Below are 22,027 nucleotides of genomic sequence, written 5' to 3' on the forward strand. Positions count from 1 at the left end.
TAGCAAATGAAGCTTACTTATTATTTGTTATTACTCAATGAAATAATTATTATTTATTTTTTCCAATATAAATATTTTGTATGTATATTTGATATAATTTTTTCTGGAATGTATATACATAATTCTGTGGTATACATACTACGAAGATCGATCGTTTCCACTGCATTCAAGATGACATATTTTGATTTTAAACGCGATGTATTTTTCAATGTAGGCGAAAGAATTTACTGTGCACGCGTTCAATTTTTATTTTAAATATATAATAAATATTTTACTTTTGTCAAATTCATAAATGCAAATTCTTAAATATCAATTGTTATTTAAGGACGATAATTACTATTTAAGTATATACATGGTATTAATAATGAAGTATAATTATTAAAATTTAAGTAGTGGTTCACATATCTTTCTGATATTTCATGATCATAGCGAAAAAATATTAATTACATTACACGTAGGTTATACATGAGGATATAGCTTAAAGTCCTTAATTTCTCCTTTTTTTATTTGAAATGTGATTTTAGAGATAGGAGAACTATCTTCTGGAAGGAGCTGGTCAAATATTAATCGCAAAGGCGCATTAGTGTGGTGTGTGCAATTATGTGCGAAAAACGCATTTTAGTATGAATGTGTATTTACTATCTTACAAGATCATTATTCTCTTCTTATTCAATAGTAATTTATACATGTGGTCACAAAGAGAATTTTTATTACTTTTAAAATCTCAAATAAGTTTACTAATTCGTTAGGATGAAGTATATTTTCATATCTAAGTTATAGTTCTTCATTTATTTGAATCCTTAAGAAATTCTCCTTCGTTCTATTAATATAAGTTATAAATGTACATATAGTAAAATATGCATCATATCCCTCTTTCAAAGATATTGTAGATATTCGTAGTCAAATAATTAATTGTTACAAAATTACGAGTTATAAAATTGATTTAAAATAATGTATTCTTTATGACAAATAAGCAAAATATCAATAACATACATTTTATTTACAGAAACACTGCCGGGGATATTGCCGCTGCTGCCATTGTCAGCGCTACCGAGATTCAAGAACGAGTTGATGTCTAAAGATGAAATGTCCCTATATGCCAAGTAATTCATCCACCAAATTAAAAGCTATGGTTGAACATTAAGACGAGGAAGAGAACAAAATTATTAACTCCAAGAGTACAAAAAAACTAAGAAACGAATGGAAACGAAACGAAGGAAGTACACAGAAGAAACAAAAGAAGAATAGCGTTACTGGTGGAAAGAAGGGATCGAATGGCACAAACTTTAAGAAGAAAACAACAACGATTCGGATATCTTTGATGCAACCAGTTGTCGTCAGTTGCTGTATGCGCTGAAACTGTGCGCGTATGTGTTTCTCGTTCTGCCATCTTGAAAGTCATCCAATTTCTTTCTCTTGGTAGCGCGCTGGGTCACGTGTACCGGAAGCGTGCACGGTGCGTGCATCGTACACGCACTGTGCTAGGGTACTATGAAACGAAGGAACATCGGGTTGAAAATAAAACCAACAAAACAACACGATAATAGCACACGATAGAAGAACTGCATAATGAAAGCGAGTTTGACGATAAATTTGTTTTATTGCGGGAGTGATAACGAGTGGTGTAGCAGCAGTAGTAGCGGTAACAGCAGTAGGAACGACAACCCCGAAATAAACACAGATGACACTACTAGCAGTAAGAAAAACGGATATGACAATGGTTTTAACGGCAACGATGAACCGCGAGTGGAATATAGTGTGGAAGTTGTTAAGTGTGAGCCACGTGGCAACAGTGATGATGAGATTGTCGAGCAGTTGTATTTCAGCGAGGTGTACTCACACTGATTTGTGAGTACTAGTAGAGAAAGAGAAAGCGGGAGACAGAGAGATAGAAGCCACCAAGACTCTCGTGGAGAGCGGGGCACAGAAAGATATGCGGACCTTTGTGCGAACAGCTGAACCGGAAGTTGTGAGAACAAGTGGAGTGCAACGCGCTCCGCCTAATCGGTGATAGGGTCAGTCGGTTAAAAGAAGACAAAATTGGCATTCGCAGCGACGGCAACGCGGCATCTTTCACGATTACCTTTTTCTCTCATCCCTTCCCTCTTTTTCTTGTTTCGTTTCGTTTCACCTCGTTTCCTTTCTCTCTCTCTCTTTTTCTCGAAACTCTTTGACTCGACTCTCACTCATTTATTTTATATATGTATATACTGTTCTACTCTCTGTTGATTACCGAAAAGTCTCACCTTTTTATTTCTCGATCGAGTAACGTTCGTTAAGTATATATCGTATAATGGTGACACACGCAATTAAAACGTTGGAAGGATAATGCAAATGAAAATTCGTCGTATAGAAGCCGCGTCGCGTTCCCCCACAATAATGAAGGTATACTTTCCTAAATACATACATACATGTATTGAGACGATCGGTGCTGGACACTCGCATGGCCGTCGCTGGATCTGTTTGGATCTATATCTTATGATACTACTATTTATGTAATTGTGCTTATGTTATATAGTAGTTTAGAATATTTGTTTTACATATAGGCTATAGATAACACTTCCAGATATCGACTATAGTCAAAGGAGAGTTAAAGTTAAGTATTTTTATATCCACAATGGCAGACTGTTTTTTGGATTACCAAATGTTTTCAGATATCTAGTTTATCGGATTAAATATGACATCATTAAAGATAAAGTCAATATATGTATATTCTTATCGCGGAAATCGTTTTCTCACATCTCTTGTTATTTAGACTTGTCATTAAAAAACTGATCATATTGAGTCTTTCACAGATTTCTTCAACAGACTTCACACTATTCATACTATAGCTCATATTTTCTTATCATACTTCGTAGAAAGTACAGAAAGAAAATAAATGAAAGAAAATTAGTTCTTGGGCTTGAAAAGACTTATCGATGGCCGTGCGAGTGTTAAATCACACTGTTCCTTCGATACATGTACGAAATAAAGGAAAAATTTGTGCAACCAAATCTATAGCATGTTTTAGCATGTGAACGACGATTGTGAGTTATTTCAATATTTCCGAGATATTTACAAAAATGGAAAATACATTTTATAGATATTTCAACAGAATATGTATTAAAATCTCTAATTAGATTAAAAAATTTCTTAAGTTAGTAAGTATAAAGAAAATATGGAAAAATTCACTTCAAAAATTTTCTTAAGATAAAAATTCAAAAACCGTAGCAAAAATGTACAATTTAATTAAACAATTTCAATTCCAATTTTTCATAATCCTGACAATCGAAGTTCTCTATTTTATCTTCGTGGTACCGTAACTAAAAATTCTGTACAAAAGTCATAATCGCGTGTATTAATGCGCGCGCATGTCCCTTTATGTGTGTTCAGCTCGGCGGGAAGATTTAAACAGCAGATACTAATTTGATATTTCTCCAACTGTTATCTACAGAAATCGTCGCTGGAGCAACAGCGCAAGAAAGAAATTTGAAAAGTCGGTTAAGTTGTGTTACGAGTGTACGAAACCGAGTGGCGTGGAACGCATGAAAGTGTATGTAAGCTAACAGAAGAAGAGAAAGAGAGGGAAACAACGAGCGAACAACAGAGAAGAAGGAAGAGGTAGTGAGAAATAAAAAGAAACAACAACGTCACAACGAAGAAATGAAGACAGTGTGAGTAATAGTGGAAGCAAGAGGGAAATGATAAAGAAAAAGAAAGAGTTTACGAAGGGAATAGCTTAGTGAGAAGAGAAGCAAAAAGTTCGCGCGACGTACAGTATAATGTGGAGTAGCGTGTTTCGCAAAAGTTTTTAAAAAGTCGATATAGAATTTATAAATAGATCGGTTGATATACTCACATATGTGCACGCGTACGCATGTGTGCGTGATTACGCGCGCACATGTACGTGATTTGCACTCGAGACTGAAGCGGTGAATTATTCTCGCACGGATTGACTACTCGTGGGGGAAATTTGAGATCCGGCTTACCTTCCACAGCTGACGTCATTACCGGTAAGTTGTTTTTCCGTTACCAGTAGATTTATACCTTTACGACGTTAAAAATTCTGCTTTGTTTTTTTATGATTTGCTTTTTTCCCATATATTTAATATTTAACTTTTGTTTTGAAAGGTAGATATCTTTGGCTCTTTGCAGGATCTTATCTTCTTATGAAAATTAATGTATTGGTTCTTAATAAGCTTTTTAAGCATTAGTTATATTTATGTAAACATATATTTATGTATGAGTTAAAGGGGGCATCACACTAAAAAAGATGGTTAAGTATGTAGATATATTACTCTTACTTTTTGTTGGAAATCTAATAAAATATTTTAAAATGAAAGTTTCGCTTTCAGCTTTTTCGCAGTCAAGAATACAATTAATTTTTTTCTTAATGAAGACATGAAGGTATATTTCTTTTATGTGATATCATGAAAAACTATTTTCAATTAACGACAAATTGACAACAGTAGAAGTACACGCAAGAGTTTTCTAATTTTGTACATTCGAACGTGTTGTACGTCGCGATGATTTTCTATGTCTTCTCGTTAACGCTGCGTAGATTACTGATGACCCACGTTGATGATCTTATTATGCAGCATGCATTTTACGCTAGAAGCACGTACTTCGTAATGCTCATGGAACTATGAACACAGTTATCGTGAAGAAGTAATAAGAATGATACACAGTCATACCCAAATCAAATAACTCTTTTGATTTTGATTTTATAATTTATTTTTTGTTCTTATTAAGATTGTTTTATTTAAGATAAAAAAACTACAATAAATTTTCTTTGTACTTTGATATACTGGTTCACTATGTACCTAATAGAATGATTATCCACTGACTCAACTAATGATTATTTAGATTAACTATTCATCTTTTATATTTCCACTCGACACTTTAATAACAATGGTTAATTGATTATGAAACTGATGACAACAAATTATTGAATATGTCTTAAGAAAACAGCGTTTAAAAGATGCATAAGATTAAAAAAGAAAAAGGTGTGTGTGATCAAAATAATTAAAAAGTCTTTGGAGTCTGATAATAAATTTTTCCTAGCAATTAATATTTTGAAAAAGTTATTAGGTGTAAGTTAGAAACGTGTATTTGTATTCTATTCAAAATTATACGAATACCATGTTGTACCATCTCATTTATCTTTTCTTTTTTCTTAGATAGTTCCATTTTGTATTGATAATTTTGTGGTATATTTTAAATACTTTTTTATTGCATAACAATGGATTAGCTTGCAAAAATTAAGCATAACGTTATGATATTTTTCTATGTATCAAGTGTGTTACTTCTATTAATGGTAAAATCATAATAGTTCTGCGGAGGTCAGAAAAGAAGGAAAAAGCTAGTTACTTCGAGAAGTGTTTGAGTTTATCAATAAATATAAGTGAAGTATATCTTGACTTTATGAATTGAACGGTTCTTTAGGCCATTAAAAGTCGTAGTAACTTGAAAATTAGAAAATGTTACTTCACACGTTCATTCACGAAAACAATCTTGAATCCATTTATTATGATTATATATTCATATAAAGGTTATTTCATCTACAGTATCGACGAGAAGTTTTACAGGATTTTCAACACTAGAACACGAATAATACGCTTTGTAAAATATATTTACTTTCAATATTCCTCTAACATAAACATTTATGATTTTCCTAAAGTTCTATTTTTGTTAAATAATATTGCAGATTTTATGTTAGCCAAAGAACTGTAGCTTAAGAAAGTAGATGCAGCTTCTAACTTATCTCTGATTGATACAATATTTATAGAATACCTAATCTAGATCTTTAACTCTTAATTTATAGTTCAAGAATCACCTTTTTAGGGATTACGATGTTCCCTGAGGTGGCCATGAGGAGGTCGTGATTATTTTTATTTACAATTATCTTTACAAACAATTTTATCACGATGATTCTCGTCATTTATTTCTTTCGACATAGCTATGATACAAATTCTTACAACATTGCAATATGATACTAGTGATCGTAACGCTTAATAAACAAAATACACTAAGGATCATTATCACTAATTATTGCAAACTTTTTAGTCAATTTACGAGTTTGTGCAAAAATCCAGAAACGAGGATGTAGCTTTCGTAGGAAACTATATTTACAAGAATTGACATAGTAAATTGGTGGGAATACAGCTGTATGCAATTCTCCGAATTATTTCATTGCTATTCTTGCTTGTCTGATATCTTTCGCGAGGTATAATTAGAAATCTCATTGTGGTAATCTCACTACCGAGAAATATATATATATATATATATATATATGTATTCACCTAGAGTCTAGAGTAAAATAAAATGATATATTACACATTTTTAAAGAATATACATGCTTGTAAAATAAATTTTTTAAAATCAGAATACTGTATATCAAGTTTTTAATTCTTTTATTCAATAGTATAAAAAATTTCTTTGTTAATTATTAATATCGACGGAGACATTGAATTTTGAAAATTCTTATAAATTCCAAATATTGGATCTTGCATTTTTTAACAATCTCAGTTATAATTTTTATTAATAATATTTTTAACGAAAGACTATCATTGGGAAAATAAAAGAAAAATTATTGCTTACTGATATTGATATATAGTTCTCCAATTATTACTTGGCTTATATATACTCCTCCAAACCGTTTCAATATACAGCTTTCGGTTCTCTTTGAGTGTCATTACAGTACCGTTACTTTGATGATGCTAGCCGTTGACGTCCTTGTGAACTTTTTCCTTCTTTTTAAGGATGGCGTACCACGATCACGCGTTAATGTCGATTTCCATTTATTTCACGTACAAATGTATGAAATTCGGCTGAGATATTCGGTATCAATCTATCAATTATTTGTCACTTGTTAACTATCTTTAACGTGACTTATACATACTTAGTCGATCGGTAATGTTATACTTTGCATTCATTTACTTTAAAATCAAGTTTTGCAAAAGCTACATATTTTTAAAGTGTAAGTAGTTAAAGTATAGTATTTTACAATAATTAATACTTGCGCATTTTATGTAATACGCATGTACGAGTTTCATGGTATTATATTATAAAATGTATTCAAAGTATATAAGGAAAAGGCAATGAAGAAGGAAAATACGAAAACAGTTCAAAGTAATTTGTAATAATTCTGGAAAGGAAAAATTGTGCAATGTAGTTAATTTATTATTTATAATTCACGTATGAATTTAACGAAAACGTTATTAATTAAAAAGTACAGATAGCAAATAATGATAAAACGTAATATTAATTATTGGACTAAAAAGTAATGAACGAAAGTACTATTACATAATCAGGCTTACTGTTTCGTAATAAATATTAATAGTCAATACCTAGCACGGAAATAATCGTAATTAATTATTTCAATTAATTTATTCCACACGTACATCGATTATATACATGTATTGTTTTTATTGTTATCAATATATTAATGAATTATTTTTTAAATTTATTAGAAGAATACAGAAAGCAAGAATTGTAAAAGTTTTGCTCAATCGCGTTAACAATTATGTTATATTAAAAATTATATCTTTGAGAACAAAACTGACTAATTTCTTATATCTACTATGGAGTATGGATATTCTAGTTGTGATTATGATTATATCTTTTAATCATTATATCTTAGTATTGTCTTTAGATACTAGATATGAAAAGAATAACAAAATTTATAGCAATTGTCTGTAACAAACGTAAGTAAAAATGAATATTGAACATCGTAAATAAAAGTTAATCACAGGAATATATTTGTAATTTGTTTAGAAAAGTTTATTACATTAAAATACTTATTTCTAAAAGAGCAACCTACGCATATAACATACACATACACATACACACATAATTCATCGGTGTAAAAAAAAAAAATCTGAAAAATATCGGTAAGCTGAACGTTGTACGCTCCCATCGTAAACCCGATAATGGCATTGTGTCTTGCTTGATGTGCACTGTCATACTTTCTAATGTGTAGCATTCTCATGACCTTCCTTTTCGTCTGATCTTCGTATTTTACCAACTGCACATCACAAATTAAAAAATAAAGAAAGTGTATCGTGACATATTCTAAATTTAATCTTTTGGGAATCACAGCAACATTATTAATCTTATTACTAAATTGAAAAATTTTTATTATTATAATAGTTAATATAATATCACAAAAGTTTGTCGCAAAATATGGAATATATAATAAATCTTTTATATTTAAATACAATTAATGTTTTATGGCTCAGATTTAACAACTTAAATTCTATAATAAGTATAACTTAAATAACACACATATCTTAAGTATTTTTGTCAGCATATATATCAGCATGATGAAAAGAGGAGGTTCCGCAGATGTTTTGAGACCGATAACATTTAGTGATATTGCGCGTCTGTGACGAACTTCTAAAATTATTGATCGAAATGTTGTTATCTAATTGCAGTTGACAAAATAGGGGATATTATTGATACTGTCGGGTAAAATTAAAATATACATATTAGGAAACGAATGAAAGGAAAGAAGAAGAAGGAAAAGAGGGTAAAATGGAGGGAAAGGAAGATAAATGTAATAAATTATACAATTTATATTAATGTGAGGTAATCTATGTTTGCTTCCAATTTATGAATCCTTTCTTATAAAGATAATTGTATATAGTATATAATAATATAATATATAATATATAATATATAATAATAATATATATTATATTATATTAAAAATATATATTGATAAATTTATTAATAAGATAAATAAGTAATCAATAGTCAAACACGAGTATGAAACTATTGATAAGTCTTTAACAACCGATATAAACAATAATAAATAACTAATTTATATATACAAATATAAAAAGGAGGAATTTTAAAAAAGATAAAAAACGACGTTTCCAATTAATTTTTATGGATTTTTTCCAGTACACAATGCGCTAGGGGTGATGGAGACAGTGAGCAAGCAAGTCCAAGTAGTGAGCGGACTGGGGGTGGGGGGTCCAGTGGGCCCGGTGGGTCCAGTGGGGGCAGATTTGCATCACCATCATCATCCTCACCCCCACTCTCATCCTCCACACCCACATGCCCACCCCCACGGTCATCCTCACGGACCCCATGGCCACTCACTGGTCGGCGTAACGTCGACCCCTGGCAGGGGTCAGACACAACCACCGGTCTCGCATAACCAGCATTTACCCGCGAGATCTACTCCTGTACAGCTGCATAGGTAAGTTATTTTCTTGCCTGTGTTGTATTGCTATCGCAGTCACATTGCACACCATATTGTTCACCTGTAGTGTGTATAATATAATTAAAAGTTACGCGCATGCGCTTAATTCTGCGCATCTGTAATGCAATCGTAAAAAGGAATACACTATGTGAAAGAACAATTATTGTTCTTGTTGTCTTTCAGTTATTTTCATTGATCATTTAGCCTTAAGTATGACAGTATGATATATTGGTACACTGATTGGACAAAATTGGACCTAAATGCATTTATATATTATCATTGTTATATGATGTGTAATTTATTGAAATTTTATAGAGATAAAAGTATTAAATATAGATAGTACATTGAGTGGGTGTTGATGTTAAAGTAAATGTTCATATTTATATATACAGCTTATATTAATTACGATAACAATATATGCTACTATTATTTATGTCACCTTATATAAGATATAAGTTTATAATGTTGAATTCTAATTATTGAGTAATTGTTTATAATTAAATTTAAATAGTAGGATATCAGAAAAGATTTTTCTTTTTTAATTTTTCTTTTATTAGAAGAAATTTGGAAATAATATAGTGTAACTATTATCACATTTATTTCATTTTTATATGTTTTATTATTATATTGTCGTTATTGTTTAAAAGTTTAGTTATATTTATTAATATATATTACAATGAATTCTGTATTGTATAAATTCAAATACTGAAACTTGAAATACGCGGCAGATAGAACATTGAAGTTGGATGCGTAACATACATACATTCGGTGTACTGCGCATGCGTTCTCCCAATTTTACCACTACTGCTACCTGTCGATTCTAACCTCAAACGTCAACGTGCAACGTTGATTTTTAACCTTGCAAGGTTTACATTTACAATTTGTAGTTTACTGAATTATATATATGGACGATGGTACAGTGTATTTTACTGAAATTATCAAAATAAAGCCGCAATTTTTGGGAACGCGATGTACCAGATGTGTGAATGGAGAATGTACGTGGGAAGGAAAGATTTCTTTGAAACTCAAGATTGTCCGTTTGCATGATGAAGTAAGTCCACGCAGTTATTTCTGTTGCTTCTGGTCGTTATTCCTCGCATGAACAATATCATTACATTATAGCCCGTTCTCGTATTAGTATAGTACGTTTCTAACAATGGCATCAGTTACAGTCGTATAAGTGATTTCCCCAATGTCTATATCATGAGTTTTATATAGAAAATCATTGTAAATTGTTTTGTTTATTAAGTGACTCGTGATATTGCTCTGCCATAAATATCAAATCCTATGATGTTATCCTATTACAGTTTTTACTATTAGCATAGTAATTACAGTTTTACTATTAGCATACAAAATTTAATTAATTAACAATAATTCGCGTATCAGAAATTTCACATAGAATAGTTTGTAACGTACATAAAGAATAAAATAAATAATATGGAAAACGCGGGAAAATCAGTTAGGTTAGGTACGGTGTGAGGATTGTGCAAATGAACCAAACAATACGAAGGAACGCAGTACATGTATATGTTACGCACATTTACGCATTCACACATACTGTGGGTTACGTTACGAGTTACGAATCTGGTCGCTTATACATAAAGCTTGTGTAAGAAATAGAAATATAACAAAATAAAAATTTTGCTTTATTACAATCTATTTTTGAAACGATGTTTGATTTTGATATTTGATTAGAATCTTTATTTTACACATAATAAATTACATTGAAAAAAATACGAGGTTATTAATTAAATAGATAGCTTAAATAAATTGGCAAGTTAAAAATTTCGGTCTGTTTTCTAATAATTTATCGTTCATTTGTATTCGAATTGGTGGAAAATGGTAATAGATGTAGGAATTTGTTCAACGGGAAAGAGAAAGCTAACAGTAGGTCGCATGACGGGGAATAAAAGATGGCGGTGATAGCGGAAATGCACTTTTTTTAACCTGTGAATAGGTAAAAAAAAGCAAAGAAAAATAAAATTAACGTATTGCATCTAATTACATATATATAAATTCATAATGTGAAAGCTTAAGACATTATCAATTTTATCAACAAAATATTATGCCAGTTATATAGCATTCTTATAAATATTTGTACAAACTTTATGAATATTTCGCTGACTAAGAAATTTACATTAAAATACCTGAGAACATATTTTCAAGAGGAAATAAGTGAGGAAAGAATCAGACATTAACGGAGGCGTGAACGAAAAGTAGAATTGGAGGAAGGGGCTCAAGGCTACGTTGATTTCTATTTCCTGCAATTCTCTTTCAGACGAAAACAAAAATAGAATACATTTCTTAATATAACACTTAATTCTTTAATAAAATTGGGTTATGTAGAAAATTATGGATATAATATTTAAAAATAGATATTTATTTAAAAATTCAAAGATTTTTACACTTTGTCGGAAAATTAATTAATCATAACTTTTTATCGTTTTATCGTTGTTGTCTTGAGTATATTATTTACAATTGCGATGAAATTCATAAGATATATGTATACATTGAAAACATTTGTTATCGCAGGTGCAATTTTGCATTTCTTTTATTTATATAGGTATTTTATGATATAACTTTATGTAATATAGAATATGTGTTATTGATAAATAGTGATAATGGTGTAATGATAATTTCTGCTTCGTTTTGACATGATGTATGTGGCGCTATATGATACGTACTTAGACGCTTTTTATGTTGTTTTCATATTTTAGATGTACCCGCCATGTTTTATACCCTAACCTATCATATTACTTTTCTTATCTGCATGTTATGGTTTTCCTTCTCTTTAATTATTTTAAACTCTCTATTATTTCTAACGTAAACAGTGACATGAAAAGTATCATCATATATTTCTATCATCTGGTTAACTGTAAGATATACAAATTCTAGATTAATTTTGTTACTGTCCTTCAAATTTAAGAAATTTCCTGATAAATACGATTGATTTGAAAATGATTCACAGAAGACAGCAGTTAATATCATACATCTTATCTATTACTGTGTTATTTGTTCCCAAAGGTGGTATTTTATTTCTCACCTAAGTATTAAATTCATCATCATTGAACCTGTATAGGTTCATATGTGCAACTTATGTGTGCATGTCATGTTATCGTTCTCTCCGTGACCTATGTATGTACGTACATAACATTCTATCGCACGCGCATCATTCATAAAAGGGAAAAAGAGTAGGTGATACATGGGAGGGAGAAGATTTTAGAAGTGGGAGGAGGGGGTCAGTGACCGTTACATCATCGGGAACTCATAGTCTAGGAAAATCCATAAAGTCGTCATTCATTTGTGATTATAAATTCGTATATAAGAGAAAAAATAGCAATTAAGAAAGATCGAATGATTCATTAATATGAAAAATATATCGCGCATAACTGTGGGCTAATATTGTGGTATAATAGTCGTTTTTATAGCATTAATTGTTTTTTAACATTATATTTTGTCTTTTTATTAATTTAATCTACAATCATTGCAGTTTAATTTTTCTTCTACTAACTGGATAATAATTATTGAAATTATTTATATGTTTAACATTATTGTATATGCTATTGTTTATGATAATTCAAAAATACATAGCTCTTTTTTGTGAATCGTTATGTTGTGAATAGTTTCGTAATTTGCCTGAAAGATTTAATATCATTAATATGTGTTTACAAAATTTTCAAATAGAAATAGTTAAGAGAGGGTATCGTTGTTAATAGCAGAAAATATATGTATACTTCTTGGATGTGAGCTACGCTAGGACTATATATAGACTAAACTATAATTCCGAATGATTTGAAATATTCATTTAGTTGCTGCGGCACACACTATACTATTTCAAAAAATATAATCAGTTTTGTTTACAGTATATAAAACGTTAATGCCAAATAATAGATATCAATTTATAGAAGAATTTAATTTAGTAATTTTCAAATATATTATTGAATACATGTGTATTACACATAATTTTATTTCGTATTACAATTATGTGTAACAACTACTTTTACGTTTTTTGAGTATGTATTAGTTTATCTTCTGTTTTCAGAAAAAGATTTAAAAAAATTATATATTCAATAACGTATAAAATATATTAGATAATTTCGAAAAAGAAATCTTTATAAGCGCTATATCAGACTACATCGGTTGATCGTTCACTATTATCCACCAACGAGTAACGCTAAGAACGTTTGGCAAGCCTCGAATGTATTCAACGATATGGCAACGTCGCCTTACGAAAGCAGACAGGCACATTCACCCTTTGTGATGTTCAACGCATGCGCAGTCATTCTACAGAGAATAGGTACCGATGCACCGGCACGCGGAATCATGATCTGTGGAATACTGCGACATCGCATATCGTTATACACTATGGCGCATGCGCGGTATATTTTGCCACATGTGACAAACTAGCGTCGAAAGGTCGTGTATCTACTATTCTGCCATACATATGTATAGCCAATGGTTGATTTCACGTGAAGCATATTTTTACCGCGTGACGCGATTGGTTAGTTGATGGTCATTCGTCAATTTTTATATGCATTTATTTCTTACAGTTTATCTTTTCATATAAATCTAATTTTGTACACATATGTAACCTTTTCATATTATTTTTTTTTAATATGGGACACGCTTCTTTTTTTGACATGTCTATATTAATCCTACGGTTTGAATAATCAACATATGTATGTACATATGTACATATTGTATACAGAACATGTATATGTATGACAACCTGTTTATAAAAGATAGTTCATTTGAACATAAGTAGGATTTGTTTATGTTCGTACATAATAGGTAAAATTATCGGTGTATAAACGTATTTGGTTAGGAGATTTTCTTATGTAAAGGTATATTTAGCTTAGAAGTCTACTAGGTAATTTGATATCATTGGTATAATTTATTAAAAACAAAGGACTTACTTCCCTATAAAAAAAAATTGAATAAAATCTTAGATATTCTTCAATGAGCGGGAAGCACTTCATAGGTTGTTTCTCTTTGTAGTAACCATCGTTAATAACAATATAATCTCAGTTTCCATGATGTTGACAAGTATTTAAAAAAAAAAGTATGCTTTTAAGTATTTTCATTATAATACTAAAATGGCTGCTTGTTTAGCGAGTTTTGTATGATACGTAAAAATATCTTACTTATAGTACACATTACAGTAGTACATAATATATCAAGAAATACAATCTGAGGAAACCGTTACCATTGTAGGGACGTGAAGTGTCTAATACGATTTTCTCAATAGAAATGCAAAGCACAAATGTAAATGTATGTATCGTAAATAACCGCGTTGAGTATAAAATATCGTAAAAATGATCTTTGTAATTTCAGAACTTTTATACATATACAACATCTTGTACAATCTTGTGGAATAGGAAATTTAATTAATTGTACTATATAAGTACCAAAATAAATGCAGCACTGTGCAAATACATTTGTTAATATATTTCTCTGCTCCTTTATAATAAATTTCGAATGATATGAATATATATGCATATATATAACATAAAATATGAAAATTACGAAGATTTTGTCGCTACTGATAAATCTTCTTCCAAAATGAATTGTTAATTTGTATGCCACTGTCCCATTCTAACCTCGTAATTCAGGTTTCCGAATGTTTGCAGGCCGACGCAGAGTTATGTCAACATCAAGAGCAGCAGCCCTGTATCTCCACGAACGATAGGAACAGGAGTGACGTATGTGCAGGGCGGTGCGGCTTCATCTTCAGCAACAGCAGCGGGGACAGTCGGAAGTGGAAGTGGCGGAGGTCCTTCAATCGGTGGCGGCGGTAGCGGTGGAGGAGGCGGTGGTGTTAACAACGCCGGTGGCGCGAACAGCGGTACAGGAGTCGTCGGGGCTGGAGCTGGTGCTGGTTCCGTTGGAAACGTAGCACCAGTCGGAAATGGTAACAACAACGGTACCAATAACAGCGCCGGTGCGGGGAGCAATAGTGGCGGAAATAGCGGTGCAGTGGGTGGTGCACCAGGAGGTTACGTTGCTGTGCCCATGGCTGGTAGCCTGCGGTATATCCATCCGTACCCGTCGACGCCTACGTCGGCGTCGGTGCCGGCTGTAGCGACGATGGTCACATCGGCCTCGTCGGCACCGACTCCAATACCCGTTCCAGCACCCGCAGCTGCACCTGTCAATCCACCTACAGTTAGTCAAACACCACCACCATCGCTTTCGGGAACGTATGCCACAAGAGATGGTGGATATCGCGGCGCCACCACGAATGTAGGTATTTTTCTCTTCGATTTATCCCACGATAAATCGGTCGCGCCCTCATTTCTTCTTGCTCTGTTGCTTTCGTTACACATGAAAGAGAGAGAGAGAGAGAGAGAAAAAGAGAGAGAGAGAAAGAGAGAGAGAGAGAGAGAGAGAGAGAAAAAGAGAGAGAGAGAAAGAGAGAGAGAGAGAGAGAGAGAGAGAGAGTCACTAACAGGTTTTAGATAACAGATTATAAATCTTCATTTCTTCATAGACAGTGGGAAATATTTCTTCTATCGATTAAAGGCTTGCGTGTAAATATGTAGAACCATAGGAAATGAAAGATTAAATTTTAGTCAATGTTAATTTAATAAGATATTCCTAATAATAAAATAGAAATTGTAGGACAGGGTATCCTATTTATAAAGGGTGATACATAAACAAATTGATTGTACTAAGACAAGTATATATCTCATTTAATATCCTTTGCATTGATTTATTTGCTTTTTCTACAAAAATTTGAGTTGTTTCGACAAAAGAGTTGGTAGATGAAAGTCATGTAGGAGGCTAACATGTACAGCTTATCATAAAAGTTTACATACACGTATGTATCCGACTTTTTTCATTAATGAAATCAAAAGTTGTTCAAACTAATCTCTTTGGTGAAATATTTGAAATTGATTAGTTGTATTTGTGCAGATTGTATATATATTGTATATATAAAATAATCTATTACACCTAATCCAGTATTTTAACCGCGTTACACGAAACGCGCATTGTATCTGCCAGTGCCCTTGACTTTCAACCACTATTAGCTGTCCCCTGTTCTCTTCACTGCCTAGCAATATAATCTTCTTTGTCGCGGATGTTGTGCAGTTTTGGATTAATTTTACCACGATATCGAAGTTGCGGAATTCTGATGAGATTATGTTTGATGGTTTTAGCAATATCTTTATTGTAAATGCTGTTTCATTTTATTTCAACAATTTTAAATTTCGACAGACATTGTGTCAACTTTCAAATTGTTACGTGATAAATTGTCAACTTAGTTTAAAATTTGTAAATGAGCGTAAGTTTGATTTAAAAATCTTACTTTCTATTTTGGGATGTTTATTACAATATATAGTAATAATAGAGGTATACTATGTAACATTGAATATAAGAACTATGAATAAGTCAGAGTATATGAACATGTATAAGAGAATAATTATATACCCTGTATGTTATACTTCTGTTATCTAAAAAGAGAAAAGAAAAGAATGTACAAAAATCAAATCTAGTTTGTTAAAAGTGTAGCTGCTCATTCGAATCGATTTCGAATTGAATCATATATTTAATCATTAATACTCAATTAACTTTTCTAAAATGAACAATACTCGATATACAGATAGAATCAGATAAACAGCTTAGTAAGAAGTCATATCTGTTATCTGTTTGGGTGGCAGATTATGATCCTAAGGCATGGTATAAGCAAGACGTAGAAGGCGTGAGAAAGAAAGACGAATCGACTAAAAGTGGAGTTTAGTCATAATACGAGTGCAAGGAACGTATGACGGTGTCGTAGGTATATCGATGGTCTACCGTCTGCCCTCTTGAACCGGGTCATCGATTTTCTTGAAATAAGTTCGTGTCGAGAAGGTTAGACAAGATAAATTGAATAAAATGCGCGATGAAAAAAGCAATAGAAAACACATCTTAAATGAGAAGAAGATAAGGATAAAGATAGAGCAGAATAGATAGGGGGACAAATAAAATGAGATTCGAAAGAATGGACAGATATTTATTATGACATCTTTCAGGTGAACGAGAGGATTGCCATTAGCGTGAGCAGTAGTCCCCTGTCGCAAATAGGAGTCGGTGTTGGAGTAGTTGCAGCCGAATATGCGGCGAATAGCGGTATAGGTAGTGGTATGGCTGGTGGAAGAGGGGACAGACCGAGGATATCTCTTTTACCACCTGCTTCGGTGACACCAACACCTTCACCAACAGCACCAGATTATCAGCACGTGTCCAGTGCAAGAAATTCACGAATAGCCCTGATGCCCGTCCAGCCGGATCAGTATTGCAACCGTACGGCCGTTGAAATGGCCAATCTGCAGGAGGCGCCGCCCTTCAAGAAGATACGCCTCAGCCAACCGACTCAGATTCAATTGCAATCCCAATCGCAATCTCGCTGTCATAGTTTGTCACCCGCTGACCCGTGCGTTAAGCAGGAGCACGTGGTGCAGTTGCAGCAACCACTTAGGATAGACACTAGGGTGGGTAGATAGGTACAGAGATACACAGGATGATTCAGGATAAATGTGAAAAACCTTGACATTTAGCAGATTGCTTTCGAGATAGCTTTGAGAAACTTACTGAGCGAACTCTATTGTCGATATTTATGTAGGTACAAGTATTTAACCCGCTGAGTGTCGCGTTATATACATTTGAATGATGTCTGTATATTTTGTAAAGAATTCCTTATTTGTATTTGATGTTACAACACTATAGATTCTATAATTGAAAATGAATATACAGTATAAGGATTAAGTATATAGTTGTATGATAAAAGTTATATGCGAAAAATATTGAATTTGTCTTTGATAAAGTTATACAAAAAAATCTCAACATTTAATGAATTCTGTTATTGTTTCATTGTTATTACAATAGGATTATAAGCTTGTCATGATATAGTGTTTAAGGAATTAACAAAAAAGATATTAACAAAAAGATAGGTAATATTAAGTATGTGTATCTTTAGAAGTACTCACGCAAAACATTTATTAAAAAGTTTTTATATTAAAAAGATATATATAGAAGATCTACAAAATATGTCAAGGTCTTTCACATTTCTTTTGAAAATATCCTTTACAAGTAATTGCGTTTCTCCTTTGTCTTTCTCTGGATCAATAATTTTTCCATTCCTAAATTTTCATTTTATGGGATATTATAATATATAAATAATTTCTGTTTGAAGCAGCCGGCAACAGAAGCGTATACACCCCAAACTGAAGCGATTTCACCTACGCTTCCGGAACCGAATACGCAAGAAGATGCGCAGTTCAGAAGCACCAAGGATGATCTTCTACAGCAAATCTCCAAGGTTGACAGAGAAATTGCAAAAAGGGAGTCTCAGATAAATAAGCTTCGGAAAAAGTTAAAGGAATTGGAAGAGACAGCTAATAAACCTCTAGAAGCTAGCGGACTTAAACGACAGGTTGAGGAACAGTCTCAGCAACCAAAGCATCAGTCTTTGGCACAAAAAATTTATGCTGAGAATAGGGTAAGATATTAATTCAAATTTTGTTTAATTCAACATGTTTAATGTAGGTTTTACATTCTACCAAATTAACCTATTAAGTGAGAAAAATGAGTTAACTCGTTATTTGAAAATGACATCTCATTGAATAAAACGAGATGATTCATTGTAAATGTGTACTAATTATACATCTAAGAAAAGAATGAATATATCGTTTGGTTCTTACTTTTAACAATGAAACAGCTGTTTTAATCCGTACTTGTGCTATACTGATGTTTGTATAAGAAATAAAGTATGTTTCATTTAATATTAGCAAGACGAGTTAACCGAATTAAACAGAATATATTTTTAAATAAGAAATAATCGGTTGAATGAAATCATACGTTAATTACAGAGGAAGGCAGAAGAAGCTCACAGACTTTTAGAGAGGCTAGGTCCAAAAGTGGAACTACCTTTATACAATCAGCCATCAGATACAAGCGTGTATCAAGAAAATCGAACAAAACATCAAACGTGTATGAGAGCAAGGCTTATAGCGAGGCTTCGACGAGAACACGCTGAACGCGCATCTCTCCATCGACAACAGTCACAAACGTATGCTATTTTGGTACAGGAGTGGCATCGTAAAGTAGAGCGATTGGAAGCAACGCAGAAAAGGAAGTCGAAAGAAGCGAAGAATCGCGAATTCTTCGAGAAAGTGTTTCCAGAATTGCGGAAACAAAGGGAAGACAAAGAGCGTTTTAATAGAGTCGGTGCACGTATCAAGAGTGAAGCTGATTTGGAGGAAATTATGGATGGCCTTCAAGAACAAGAGGTATATTATTTCATAATTAAGAAAAGGAAATTACGGGAAAAAGTTCATAGGTAAAAAGTTACCAAGGTTAAAAGGAAATCTACAAAATTACTGTTTACAAAAATGCTTCATTATCACAAATGGGTAGATCATATTTACCGATTTGCGATTTACGTACTAACATTCTGATTATATTCCTGGCAATATTAAGGTTTAGATTTAAAAAATAACATTCTTTTTCGAATCAAATCTCTTTGAAAATTTTCTATTTTAATTCAATAACATTATGATGAATAGTCAAAAAGTTACAAAATTGTGTGGTCTTTTTATACTATCACTAACAATCGATAAATTCATAATGCTAATAATCCACTTGGTATATGAACTTTTGTAATGTATTTATTGTTTGAAAAATTCAATGTATAATAACAATTTCTAAAATTGGTTTTATAGATGGAAGATAAAAAGATGCGCTCGTACGCAGTAATACCTCCATTGTTGTTGGATACAAAGCAGAGACGAATCGCATTTCAAAATCGAAATGGTCTTCTTCAGCCGGAAGAATTAGAGGCTCTTCACAGTGAACGAAAGTTAATCAACGTATGGAGTTCTGTGGAGCACGAATTGTTTAAAGAAAAATATCTACAACATCCTAAGAACTTTGGGACGATAGCTCAATCTTTAGAACATAAGTCCGTTCCAGATTGTGTGCATCATTACTACCTCACTAAAAAAGCAGAAAATTATAAGCAGCTCTTGCGAAAGTCGCGGCAACGAACACGTAGCTCTCGAAATAATCCTAATAATAAAGTGAGTCTAATTGTAATCAAATTTAAAAGCATTTGTACATATATACTCTTTGAAAATTGTATAAATGCATTTAATTAATTAATACGTAATATTGTTAATTCTATAACAATTATTAACCATATAATTGTTTTCTTTTTCAGGTAAATAATAGCAGTTCAAGTATTGGAAATCTAGACATTTTAACTACAGGTGTGACAACAAGGTTGCAACGTGAGCAACAGCAAAAAACACAAGAGAATCCTCAAAATAGTTCAGCAGGGACATCAAGTACAACGACGACGACGACTACGACTACGTCAAGTGTATCAACTGCTGTTGCAACAACAATAGCGACCACTTCGACGACTCCTTTAAATTCATCAACGTCGAGTATATGTTTAACGACGGACTCTGTAATAGCATCAACGACAGCTACAACGACATCCGTGTTGAGCACCACGACATCGTCTGTCGCGACGTCGTTGACGACAACAAGCGCGAAGGATAACAGGGAAATCAATAAAGAAAACAAAGAAAGTAAAATGGAATCGAAGGAGTCGCACCTTATTAAAGTCGAAGTGAAAGAGGAGCCCCAATTAAGTTCCGAAACGGTGTCAGGAAAGGACGTCAAAGTAATGTACGTAATATCATTTCCTATAAATATTTCTAATTTGACTTGTAGAAAATATTAAATATATACCTATATCATATCGTGGGGTTGTATAAATGGAAGTAGCATGCTTTGTTGATTCTTCAATGAATTTGTAAGTATTTCAAACATAGATTTTATAAATTAGTATTACGTAAGTTTAACACACACTTGAGATCACATTTAGGTCTTGTAGTATAATAGTTATTGTGATTTTCGTCCTACCTACAGAAGGAATGAGATAAACAGTGGTCATATTTGATTTACTGTTTGGTAGCTAGAATATTGACGTAATCGATATTTTAGTTGTAAATGTATACGTAAAATCGCTTACCAGGACCAATAACCGTTTCTTTTTATATTTTGGATATATTACGTTTGGATACTATAAACTGTAAAATAGAATTTCATAGTGGCTAGATAATTGGTTTGACGTATCTTTATGGATTGTTATAATTTACATTGATTGTTAGTGATATAAATAATGTTAATTATCTATCATTATAATCTTTAAGTATTAATCTTGGAAGTATTATCGTGGATATGAGAAAAAATTTCTCCTTTATGAGAAAATATTTCATATATTTAATCTTTGAACTAACTTATGCATCCTAGCTTGGTACTAGCTCCGAGATTTTTAGAGTATTAGTAGTGATTTTTAGTATTGTACAGATTATTTTATATATCTTTAGCCTAGTCTATGTTTCGAGCTTCTGTTACGTATGTAGGTCGTTTTCAAGATGTATATGTTACATACATTCCTTTACCTATAAAACAGCATACTGTTTTGATAAATTGCGTCACTTGTGCTAAGATGCTAATATTAAAGTTAATATCAAAATATACTAAAGGAAGTTCTCTTGCAGTCATAAATGTAGCTGTATATATCACATGGTTTTTCTTCTTAAAAATTGTTGCAACCAGATTGTAGTTACTATTTTTGCCTTTGGTAATGTGCATTTAATAATATATAAATACTTGCATACATATGTATTAGGATTTAGGATATTCAAATTCAATAATTATGAATTTTTTAATTTAATGAGAATACATTGCAAGTTCACATAAATTTCAATTAAAATATTTTTAGATAAAGATTCTTAAAGAATTCTTGACTTCTTGTTACACTTTTAAGAATTTGCTAGAATT

At 32.0% G+C, this 22,027-nt stretch overlaps 1 protein-coding gene across 14 annotated transcripts in view; it reads left to right on the forward strand.

Annotated features, from left to right (window-relative positions):
* Positions 1–22,027, forward strand: part of LOC122570977 (nuclear receptor corepressor 2-like) — a 65,153-nt gene that overhangs the window by 7,857 nt on the left and 35,269 nt on the right. For 6 of the 14 annotated variants that reach the window (XM_043734065.1, XM_043734064.1, XM_043734067.1 and 3 more), the window contains 9 exons: positions 1,007–2,385; positions 3,434–3,992; positions 8,887–9,187; positions 14,821–15,433; positions 17,206–17,664; positions 18,366–18,671; positions 19,042–19,461; positions 19,894–20,250; positions 20,391–20,866. In XM_043734065.1, coding sequence (XP_043590000.1) covers positions 8,907–9,187; positions 14,821–15,433; positions 17,206–17,664; positions 18,366–18,671; positions 19,042–19,461; positions 19,894–20,250; positions 20,391–20,866 — 2,912 coding nt within the window. In that variant the 5' untranslated portion in view covers positions 1,007–2,385; positions 3,434–3,992; positions 8,887–8,906. Of the gene's footprint in view, positions 1–1,006; positions 2,386–3,433; positions 3,993–8,886; positions 9,188–10,015; positions 10,242–14,820; positions 15,434–16,951; positions 16,971–17,205; positions 17,665–18,365; positions 18,672–19,041; positions 19,462–19,893; positions 20,251–20,390; positions 20,867–22,027 lie in introns of those variants that run through there. The other 8 variants (XM_043734072.1, XM_043734079.1, XM_043734070.1 and 5 more) reach the window with 6 other exon arrangements.

This window comes from Bombus pyrosoma, linkage group LG9, assembly GCF_014825855.1.
Source record: "Bombus pyrosoma isolate SC7728 linkage group LG9, ASM1482585v1, whole genome shotgun sequence".
NCBI classification, from domain to species: Eukaryota; Metazoa; Arthropoda; class Insecta; order Hymenoptera; family Apidae; genus Bombus; species Bombus pyrosoma.